Raw genomic sequence first — 12,155 nt, forward strand, 5'->3', positions numbered from 1 at the left:
TTGTCCCTTTCTTTGTAACTTAAGGTGTGCCAGGATGGTATGAACTGATCTTATCTATATTTAAATAATTCCTAATTCTCTGGATTTCCAATGTCATTGCCTTTATTCATTTGCGCTAAGCAATGTTGTAGTTCTTAAACCATCTTCTCTCACCTAAGTTAAACTCACGAATCCATAGCCAAGTGGTGTATCTATTTCTTTTATGCATTCAAAATCAATTTATGCTAACCTTTGATTCATAAGATCTTTGTAAGGGATCTACTTAATTCTCAGCCTTGTCTTGACTGTGATGATATCCATTTATAAAATATGAACTGATTTATTATTCCATTTAATAGTTGAACATGTCAAAAAATAATGTAAATAGTTAAAGACATGAAATAAGCTGACAAGAATATAAACTGGTAGGTATATATGCTTTACTACATAGCCGCATTTTTTTTAAGTGCTCAATGTTTCATTATAGTTCTGTATTATTAGAGAATTTGTGTCTGGATCCTTTTTTCCTCCTCTCTATGGCTACTTGTTGGTTATTGTAGCATGCCAGTGAATTTGTCCCTTTCTGGACAAATTCTTTCCTTCACCTTGACCAAAAAGTGCCATGGGATAACCTATTCCTATTCTGGTCTTGCTTGATATGGTAAAGATAAGTTTATAGATAAGTTCCTTATGTGGTTTTCTTTTGAGATTAAAAGAAAGCTTGCCATGTAAAATTAAATTGTTTACATTATTGTTTGCAGTAATGGCTCGATTTTCAAGGTCAAGGCATTTGCAGTTACTTGGTGTCTTACTTTTTCGAATGAAAATGATGGAGCACATGTACTTCATCATACAATTGCTTACTACTCTCATATTTAGGAATCAATCTAATTTGAGATTAAAATGGAAAATGGATTTAGTTAGTAGGCAGTACATAAGGTCTAGAACTACCTCGGAGCACTTGATGGAACATATATAAAAGTCAAGGTAGAGGAGGTCGACAAGTCTAGGTATCGAAGCCGCAAGGGTGAGATTGCTACTAATGTTCTTGGTGTTTGCACTCGAGACATGCAATTCATTTATGTATTGCCTGGGTGGGAGGGATCAGCTACTGATTCTCGAGTGCTTCGAGATGCCATTTTGAGGAGAAATGGCTTAAAGGTGCCCCAAAGTAAGTAAAAAAATGATAAATAGAGTAGCCAAATTCTCATACCAAGTGATGCATTACTTATTTTGAAAGTAATTATCGTATTTTACAATATACATGTTACTATTATCTATGTGATGCTGGATACGCAAATGCTGAAGGCTTTTTGGCTCCTTAGAGGATAAAGATACCATTTGAATGAGTGGAGATAGAGTCAACGACCCACAAATGCTCATTTGTTCTTTAACATGAAGCACTCTCGGGCTAGGAATGTTATAGAGAGGTGCTTTAGGTTGCTAAAAGGAAGATGGGCAATTCTAAGGTCTAAGTTATTTTACTCTGTAAAAACCCAATATAGAATCATAAGTGCTTGTTGTCTTCTTCACAACTTTATCAGAAAAAAATGCGTATTGACCCAATGGACATCGAGGTTGTTGAGGATGTCACTAGCTCACAAGAGGAAGAAGTTAGTGATAGAATAACCTATGTAGAGACAAGTGATGCTTGGGCTACTTTCAGGAAGAATTTGGTGAATGATATGTTCGAGCAATGGATGAATAGTCGAAATGCATAGGCTAATATGTTTAATGAAATTTCTATTTGTACTTAAACAATTTTTTTTGTTATTTTTGTAATGTCATCATCTATTTTGCTGTTGTTTTATCTATTATGTTTGCTATATAATATTCAATGATTTATTTGTCACTTCTTTTATTCAATTAAATATGTACAATTACTTGTGTCCAATGCGTGCAATATATTATTCTTTCTGTCTAATTTTTAGGATGGAAGAACCACTTTTTCAAGAAAATAAAAAAGCAAACTCAAGGACAGATAGAACTACTTCCTTGAAAAGAATTTGGACAAACACTGAAGATGCAAAGCTGGTTGAGTGCCTTATTGAGGTAGTGAATGCTGGTGGTTGGAAGGGGGATAGTGGCACATTTAGGCCAGGATTTCACCAGCATTTGGAGAGAATGATAGAAAAAAAGCTTCCTGGTTGTGGATTGAGAGGAAATCCACACATTGAAGATTGAAGATTTGAGTGAGGACGATATGTTGATTGCTAGCAAGGTCATTAGCAAAGATAAGTCCAAAATTGACTTCTTTTTTACCCTGCATCAACAGTTCAAGAGAAGATATGTGCTAAAGCAGTTAGAGGGCGGTCCATATAGACCCTCATTTGATTTTGATCCAGTGTGATGCTACCTAGACCTCCTCACAGTTATATTTTAGATGTTTGTCGATTTGGTGAAGTTTTGATGTTTATGGCTTTTTATTGATTCGGATGTTACAATTCTTAGTGTTATCAGTATATATACTACTGTTTTGCTCTCTTTTCGAACATTCCGTTCGTGTTGGAAGAAACTCTCTACAACATGGTACAGGTCCAAACTAATATGTCCATCTTCTGTACTAGCTTTGTCTTATCTTGAAAAAAGCTTCTGCATCCATTAGTACTCGAGCTGATTGCTGACGCGGAAAACTATACATTTCCATTACATGGAGTTAGCTGAATTTTATGGTATTACATTAATACACTAGTTTGTCAAGCAGCTTCTGTATACTTATCAGTGAATTTCCTAACTGGAGAGGCTGACTAAATTTTATAGTATTACATTAATACACTAGTTCATTTGAAAAGAATTTTATTAGCATGAATGGCCGTCAAAGAATCAAAAAGAAATTTTTTATAGGGGAATAAGCAAAAGAAACTTATTAAGGGCTATAAGTGACAAAATTATAGAGCTATTATAGGAATTAGCATATTGACTTATATTTTTATTTATGAGAATTAAAAACACATAAAAATCTAACTAAGATATATCAGGGGTATTTGTGATATTATGTGGTCGGTGATCTTGGATCCCCGTACTATACCAAACAAGTTACTCATGGATACTCAGGGATTTTTAATCACTGGACCATGGCCAACCAAACACAGTGATCTTAGATCACTGGGGATCAAATCACCCTAGTATTCGGATCATCGGGGATCTTAGATCACCGTGGCGATCCTGTTGGGGTTACCAAATGCCCCCTAATGAAGATGGTGGCTATGTTTGCTAGAACGTGCCGCATGTTGTATTAGGCTCGGAGGGAAAGAAGGAGATATGATGGTGGTGGTGAGTCTTTGAGGAGGATTTTTGGAGTCTTTTATCAGTGCATTTGAGAGCTCAAAAGTCCAGTAGACACAAATCAACACACATGCATTGCTAACACATTTTTAATAAATGATGCACACATAGCATATAATGAGTTGTATGCCTTTTCCAAGGATGTAACTTTTTGTTTGACCCACCATTCAGGAACATTCATGGACTTGTTTTTGGCAATACTCATATTCTGATCAACTATACCCGCAGTGTCTATTAGTACAAATTTCTTTATCAAGAAGACTAGGTACAACACTCTGATGCATACATAGTATTCGATACACATGATACGCTACTCGATACACACTTATATTTTTGGGCATATTGAATCCGATGCTCGGCGTACACTTACTATTTACTCGATATAAATATCTTTTCTTAGTGCACAATTATGTTTATTGTCTAGGTCACCAAGGCATACACAAACAATTTAGGCTATATATATAGTTATCTATATTCATTATATACAGTATAAGTAGGTATTTACTTTTTATCATTGATGTGCCAGTGCCTCCTCTGATTCAAAGCAGCTTGGAACCATGAAGGCTGGACTAATATCTCCTTTGAAATCCACGAGTAGGTCCTCGAACAAGACTAGGGATGCATGGATAACGAGTCCTCAAAAATTCTCCCTCGTGCCAGCTATGGAAGAATCAACTTTAAATGGATTAGAGGAAAGTAAGCTGTCGAGAAAAAGAGCTTGACCGAGAGGAAAGTAGCTGGCTGACACTTCATTTCCTCCAAGACTCACTCACAGATGCTCGCCCCTACCTTCCCTCCCCCGTCTTCTCCTCCTTTGGGGTCAGGTCTCCCTCTCCCTTGGCCCCGCTTCAAAATATCAGCACTTTGACGAACGCCATCATCCTCTTTCCGTTTACTGGACGTTGCGCTGCCCTCCTCCATGCCCACGTCACTCTACTTAGCCTCATCCAGAGCACTCATCCTTGCCCACCCCCTCTTCTTAACCGTATGCCTGCCTTGATGAACACCCATCCCTGACTTCTCTCGCATTGCTGCCGCTTCCTTTCATCCCCTCGGACATCCATTTCACTTGGACAATATCTTAAATATAACGCTTATCTTATGATCACTCTTATAAAACCTCCTTTTTTAAATAAGCCCTCACGACGAATGCTGCAGGAGTGCCATGCTATGCAGATCAAGCATGTCCTACAGAAGACGAACCAAGTTATTGACTAGATCACCTCATTTGCTACTCAAGAATTTTTTTAAACTCAGTGGTCTTATATTTTTTTTATTTTGTGTAACCTTTTTGCCAAAGGTGTAGTGTATAAAAAAACTAAATTATTCTGTATTATGCTGCTTGTATTTGGAAGATAGAGGAGATGGACGGGCCCCACAATCATAGTCGGTGTACCGGCTGTTGGCGTGAAACACGTCATATGCAAAAGAAGAAGAGGAACCTGAGTGGGAACAGAAATTTAGAAGGTCACGATGAATGTTGACCAGGGAAGGCACGCGTTCTGGAAAGAATTTTCTTTTTCCTAATAATTTATTTATTTATTTAATTTTAAATCCTGTGAGATGCAAACGAAACCAAGGCACCCACAAGATGGCCTGCACAAACGATATAAAACGCGTCTGGCGAGCAGTACGGTCGGTGGAGGTAAAACGGTGACCGAATCAAGAATTTAGCGGTGGTGGCGAGAAGTACAAATCTTTTACTCCTATTCTTAATTCTCTTTCTATTTCTTTCCTTCTCGATTTCCCTTCTGCCATCGAAGCCCCGATCCCTGAAAAAGAGGTGCGATTACAACATCCTCGGAAGATTCTTGCTCTACGACATCCTCTCTCTTCCATCTTTTCGGAAATCTAGGGTTCTCGTTGTTGTTTTTTTTCTTGAGAAAATTTGGCTTCTTTCGCGCCGTTTTCTGGGAGGGGTTAGGTTTTCCTCTTCTTTTTCTTTGGGAGAATTTAGATATTTCGCTTTCTTTTACTTTTTTTCCATATGGTTTGTGGTTGATTTGCATGCTATAACTTGGATTCTTGCTTTAATGAATTAGAGATTGGGCTTCCAGCTCTGGTTCTGCTCCGGGTTCTTGATTTTAATAATAAGGTGTGAATTCGGGTTTCTTTTTGTTGTTTCGAGTTTGAAGGCTCCCGGAATGAGATCGTTATTGATTAGTTAATATCAAATCTTGGTGTTCTTTAGTTGTTTTAATGGCTATACCAGTTTCAGCTCTTAGGGTATAATATGGAATTGTTGATTTCTCAGTTACTTTGATTGAATTCTTGATTTCAAGATCGAGCTATCGGATAGGGTTTCTTTAGGATTGTCCAGCATCAATGCAACCAGAAGTTTCTTTTCCTTTCCTTTTCTTTTCTTTTTCATTTCTTTTTCGTTTTTTGTTTTGATGGAAGGATGGCAGATCCATCCAGAATTCATTGACAACAAGTTCTCATTGTCTCGTTGTTCTTTAGTTTATCAAATGACCGGACCTGTTCATTTATTAGTTTCTGAGTTGAACTTATGAATTTATTGTTCTCTTATAAGCTGATGCTGCACTACTTTTAAACTGCAGGAAAGGAACGCGGTTTGCTTTGACTGCACGGTTGAAACTGAATGTTGATGTGTACCAGATTTGCTAGGTTAAAACATCATACCTTGTACGCCACTTTCCTTTTATTAGTTGAATTTATGATGTATCGGACTTGCTAGGTTAAAACACTAAACCTTTTACTGTACTTTCCTTTTATTTATATTTGAATTCTTTTTCTTTATCCATTAGTAATCAAAATTCTGTGATGAAATCATGCTCCCTAATTGCATTGACTTCTTGTAACATTTGTTCGACTCTCTTGGGTTGTTTTGATGCTTATCAAACCATTGAAAAGTGGAAGTTGGGTTTATACATTTGATAGATGCTTAGTAAAGTAGGCTTTAAGGGGATGGTGTATGCATTTCTTCTCCATTTCCTTAATCAATTGTAAACATTTGTTGGTACTGGGCCAAGGAGGCAAGAGGCCTTATTATGTAGCAGTTGACTACCTTCAGTCTATTGTCTTGTTTGTACAGTTGGGCTTAGTTCACAGTCACAAGTTCAGTGTTAAGGTGCAAGTCGGGTGGGTGTAGATATTTGAAATTTGGAACCCAATGTGGATGGAATGCCAGAAGTTTTCAAAGGATCCAGATTTTAAGTTTTCTATTTTTATATTGTAAAAATAAAAAAGATCATGTGATTTTTTATAAATTCATTTAAAACCAAACATGGCCAGGAAATGACAGTAAACACTAGCTGCACCACCAACACCAAGAGCAAGATATAGGCTCATTAACTTGCAGTCTATGGTTTTTCCTTGAATTAATCAACAAATAATTTTGTACCATCTGTAAATCATTTATTTTTTTTGACCAATTTGATTATTATGGAGGAGTAGCTTGAAGAATCTCTCGGCTAATGAACAAAAAATTTCAGTTTTTTAAAAAACTTTGAGCAGTGTTGATAATAGTGTTACTATGATTACAACAGTCTACCAGACTGCAGTAGGAGACAGAGAAGCTTTGCTTTTTCATAATTCAAGCATATAGTTCTTGTAATTAATGTGAACTTACTGAAGGCTTTTGCCTTGATGATCTTTGAAATGTGGAGATCTTTTCTGTACCTTTTTTTTTTTTACAATGTCTTTAGTGTAGCTGCACTGATATCCTTGTACCTTTGCTTCTTGCATATGGTTAGGCAGGTGATCATTTCCATGGTACTGCTAGGAAATTATAAATGAGGCCAACTCATATATAACACCCGCAGTTAATGTATTCTATCCTTTTGTTTGATTCTTCTCAATCTCAGTTAAAAAAGCTAAACGATGGTTTTTACCACCTGAAGTCGCCTGAAGTCACCTGGTCACCTTTCTGTCAGAGGGTTAATAGCCTGTTTGTGGTTACTAAACTGGATTTGGTATGCACCGCTATGATCTGTAGAATATGTGTGGTTGTTTAATGATTTAGAACATTCTGAATTCTTAAAGCATTTGCTCTAGGAAAAGCAAATTTGCATTTGCTGATCCATCAAGTTTGTTTTGTGTGATACATAAACATTGAGTTCCCTTCTCATCATACATATGGATCTCTTTAAGGATCTCATTATTAATGCTACTGATTTTTAAATGAGGCTTTTCTGCTCTCAGAATCTTAGTTTCCTAGTAATGCATCAGTGGTTTCCCCCACTAGAGTTCTACTCTGACAATTAGATTTATGCAGGTTGGAGCAAAACCATCTCCATAGATGAGTAGGAAGGCTGCTTGCCTGCTTATCTCAATCTGTTCCTTTTGCTTCTCAGTATTTTTTTCATGATTCTCAGATGATTAGAATGCTTGTCTGCAGCTAACTTCATCATGTATTAGCTAATTTCTTCTTACTCAAAGTAATAAGTGAGCCAGATATCTGGGCTAGGCACAATGACTCAAAAGGGTTAGGACTCATTAACTTGAACCTAACCTGACCCATTTGTTGGTCAGGCAAGACCAATCCATATCCAACTCATGGAATGAATGGGTCAGGTTAGATTGGTCAGCTATAACTTGGATCAGATTTGGTAAAAGGGTCTAGGTCAAAACTGCAACCCCTAATTATACTTAAGAGTTTTTTTGTATGGACACCCTCCTAAATATCAAATTTTGTATGAATACCCTTCCAAAATTAATATTTGCATGTATACCCTCGTAAAACACTTGTTTTGCTATTCTACCCTTTTTTATCCTTATTTTTGCATATATACCCACATTATCTAATACCGTTAAAAAATTAACAGTTTTAAATTAAAATAACTAAAATACCCTTAATGGGTAGGTATGCAAAAATAAATATTTATAAGATGATCGTGATGAAGGACAAAAAAGTAATTTCAATATTTTATTTTATTTATTTTTAATTAAAATAAATATAGTTTTTATTAACGGTGTTAGAAGAACTGTTATGTTAGGGGCATTTGTGCAAAAACAGCGTTTTATGAGGTTACAAAAATAAATATAAATTTTAAGAAGGTATTCACACAAATTTGAATTTTTAGAAGGGTATTTATGCAAAAAATTCTATATTTAAATGTATAAGAATAACATCTTAGAAAAATATTTACTCTTTGGGAAAATATTAAGAGCGCCCATGGCATTAACCCTATTAACTTGGAAGGTGGGTAATTACTTAAGATGCTACTTTAACTTGCAGTATTAGGCTGATGGAGTAGGTAAAACCCAATGATTAATCCTCCCCCAATGGATCAAGTAATCTATATGTCATTTTACCTTGTACTTTCAAATTCTATATTATATTTTTAAATTGTAAATTATTTCGATCATAGCTTAGTTGTTACTTGTTTAGTTCTTAAAAATTGAGATAATAAGCTTATCTTCCTAGTAGTCAGCTCGAAGTTCATGGTTTTTGGAGTAGTATTTTAGCTCTCAGTATTGAGCCTTGCATCGGTAATCTTACCAGTATGATATGGTGTGGTAATGTTCCCTTATCAACACATGGTGCAATATTGGAGTTGGCACACCATCTGTACAATGTGCCAGTACAGGGGTTCGATAAGTTATCGTGTAAGTATTGGTAGGGGTGCAAATGAGCTGAGTAGCTTGCGAGCTGCTCAAGCTCAACTCAGGTCTAAGTTCATCTCGACTCAACTATTACCGAGCTGGAGTAGCTCGAATCATTTTTTAGGTCAAGCTCAAGTAGCAAAATACCCGGCTTACAGCCTAGTCGAGTATATATATATTTTTAATAATATTATATTTTACTTATAATACATATTATTAATTTAATATTTTTGAATACAATATTTAACCATCCTTTTGGATTATAATATATAGACCGCTCCTTGCCTTTTATTTTGTATTTTAACTGTATTTTTTTAATTATGATTAATGATCGAATTTAAGCTTGAACTCGAGCTTGAGCATAGCTCGATTGATATCTAGGTCGAGTCGAGTTGATCTTGAGTATTGCTTCTTTTTTTTTATCGAGTCAAGTTTGAGCTTGGATATTAAGGCTTGATCAATCTCGAGTCGAGTTTCGAGCTTGAGTATTTTGAATGGAGTCGAGCTCAAGGCTCTTGTACATCCACGCTTCAATTGAAAATGGATGTAAACACTATACTAAGTTTCTCAATGAAAATATGATATGACACATTAACAGTATGAAAGACCAATGTTTTCGGCATGTATCCATGCTTGACAAGTTGAAAAAATTATGATTTTTATTCAGATCATATAAGGTTTTGTTATTGGTGGTCAACAATTTTACAATACTTTAAAAGGAGGAGCATGGTTTCTGTTATAGTTCTACACTTCTACTGTTCCTCCACTTTTTACTGATATTGTCTGACAGAAATAACTTGTCTTTCAGTTAAATAATTCAAGGGAATATGCGTGACCCTTTTGAAGTGCAACGAAATGTGGTTAATGCAGACCGACGAGCACCAAATGAACTTATGTCACCTGATCTGATGCCATCTGGTACTAGCAATGTGCTTGGAAATGGTGATGCTGGATTTGGGATTCCAACCTCTGATTCTTTAATCAGGTCATACTCAGTAAAGAGTCGAGTTTTTTTTTCTTTTTTTTTTTTTTAATTTTTTTTTAACAAAATTAAATCTATTTTTGCTCAATTTTGCTCTATATCCATGATATTAAATTTACAAGATCTACACAATCAACCAAATATCAGACATGTTATTGTTTTAGCAAACAACTGGTTTTTTCATAGGCATCAAATCCAAAGAGCTTCTGGTCCAGGGAAATCAAGAGGAGATGAATTTAATAAGCATTTATTGGACCCAGAGATCATGGTAATGGTGCTAGAGAATTGTATTCGAAGACTATATTAGGTTATTCTATAATCTTGTAATTTATTCTTGAATAACTAGCGCTTCAAAATGATTTGCTTAATTCAATTTTTCTGCAGGAACTTTACTATAGATCCCGATCACAGGAAGAAGAGATCCTGCTACTTCGCAAGCAAGTTGCTGATGCCTTTGTAAAAGTACAGATCTCATAACCCTTTGGCATGATGATTGGACCATAACAATCTTCCAGTTTCTTCTAATGTTAAGTGCTCAACTAAACTATGTGATTCTTGTGGCTTTTAGGAGCTTCAGTTACTGAATGAGAAGCACATTTTAGAGAGAAAGCTATCTGAGTTGCGGATGGTTTGTACTCGTTGAATTGATATATCTTGATTGGGAAGTCATTTATATATGTTTCTTTTATGGAACTAACATATATACATTGTGCAACAGGAACTTGATGAGAAACAGGATGATGCCATATCGAGTACCGTGAAAGAGCTGACTAAGAAGAAAAATTGTCTTGAAGAGAATTTAAGACTAGCAAATGATCTAAAAGTATGGTATCTCAGTACATTTCAAGCAGATACACATATGCAGTCTGAACTGTAAAACAAATATCTTTTGCACTATTCCGTCTCTTTCATTCAATAAAAAGTTGTTTATCTTAAGTTTCAGTTGTTACCTGTAACTATTCTTTGATCAATTCTTGTTTGTTAAACTAATAGATGTTAATCAAATAATGGAATAAGTAGTATTGGACTGATTCGTCTCTAAATTAATACAGCAAGTCTGCCCCAAGGCATCTTGTTATTGACATATAGGCAAATGAAATGTACCAGATGTGACAGTACGTCATGGTTTTATGATAACTATGAATAAGGAACTGAAAAATATGGTTCTCTTTTATCAGATCTTCAGTGAATTCTTTTTGCAAGCTTTTTCACGTAGTATTAGAATACATCTCTCAGATGAATTGCAGGCTTAAATTACTGAATCATATGACAGGAAGAATGCTGGTAGAGTTAGTGACTTGTGGAAACATAATCAAGTGCTAGAACATTTCTAATGCCTAAGCTTTTGTATCATCTTAAGGACTGAAAGTCGCATTTATTTATTCCCCAAAACATTGCATTTAATGAACCATGAGACTATTTTAAGTATTTTCAAGAATCAAGATACTAATCATCAATTTGATGACGGCATTACTAATTATTGGTTCAATATATAATGGTGACTTGGGAGAGCATTGACATGATGAGAGAAAACTCTTCCTTTATCCACTTTCTTGAGCTCATTTTGGTTGAGCAAGCTTCTTTGAGTTGAAATTGATGATTTGAGATTCTTAAATCAAGTTTATAAGCCAAGAAAGGAGGAAAATTAGTCTAGTAGAGGTTATGGCATGGTTTGGCCATCCACTATACATACAAGGAGGAGGAACCTCTTCCTTCATAAAGCTTTTCTCTCACCATTCGATTGAGCTTGAATTTTATTTATTAAAAAAGTTTGATGCATTTGACAATTGGTATGCTTATTGTTAATTTTATACATTATCAGAGTGTGCATTTTGTTGGTTGTAGCATAGATAGTTTCTGTTCCTAGCTTGTGTTGTTGGCCCAGTCATATCTTGTCTGGTCTGGATGGTCAGAACTCTTCTAGTGTTTGGCTTTCTAAAACATGGATAATCATATCCTCCTCATCTGCCAACTGTTTGAGGAGTGTTTTACTTCGTTAGGTCCATTGTGAACTTGCATATTTCCTGTGCAACACTCATGCTGGAAACATCATTAAACATTGCAACAAAATCTGATATTACATGACGGAATGCAGGAGAAAAATCCCATAATTTTTGCTAAGGGAAACTGTAAGTATGAAAGAGTAAAAAATCTCTACCGTTCCATTCAAAAACTCAAATAATTTCTGAAACTAGGAAGGAAAGAACTTAGTAAACCATATGCCTTAAAACTGACATAACAAACTTGATGTAGTTAGTATTTATCCTGTTCCTGATTGTAAATTATAGCTTAAAGACCTGCTACGCATATAGTAGTCTTCCAAAATGCCTGGTAAGTTTGT

The 12,155-nt window shown here is 35.5% G+C and overlaps 1 protein-coding gene across 11 annotated transcripts in view; it reads left to right on the forward strand.

Annotated features, from left to right (window-relative positions):
• The first annotated feature begins 4,750 nt into the window (after window positions 1-4,750).
• LOC103711776 overlaps window positions 4,751-12,155 on the forward strand; it is a 33,191-nt gene continuing 25,786 nt past the window's right edge. For 2 of the 11 annotated variants that reach the window (XM_039118959.1, XM_039118978.1), the window contains exons 1-7: window positions 4,761-5,047; window positions 5,826-5,910; window positions 9,641-9,817; window positions 10,001-10,082; window positions 10,199-10,276; window positions 10,383-10,442; window positions 10,533-10,637. In XM_039118959.1, the coding sequence (XP_038974887.1) occupies window positions 9,660-9,817; window positions 10,001-10,082; window positions 10,199-10,276; window positions 10,383-10,442; window positions 10,533-10,637 (483 nt within the window). In that variant the 5' untranslated portion in view covers window positions 4,761-5,047; window positions 5,826-5,910; window positions 9,641-9,659. Of the gene's footprint in view, window positions 5,048-5,825; window positions 5,911-9,640; window positions 9,818-10,000; window positions 10,083-10,198; window positions 10,277-10,382; window positions 10,443-10,532; window positions 10,638-12,155 lie in introns of all 11 variants that reach the window. The other 9 variants (XM_008798053.4, XM_008798054.4, XR_005508335.1 and 6 more) reach the window with 8 other exon arrangements.

Source organism: Phoenix dactylifera, chromosome 2 (assembly GCF_009389715.1).
Source record: "Phoenix dactylifera cultivar Barhee BC4 chromosome 2, palm_55x_up_171113_PBpolish2nd_filt_p, whole genome shotgun sequence".
In the NCBI taxonomy this organism is placed as follows: Eukaryota; Viridiplantae; Streptophyta; class Magnoliopsida; order Arecales; family Arecaceae; genus Phoenix; species Phoenix dactylifera.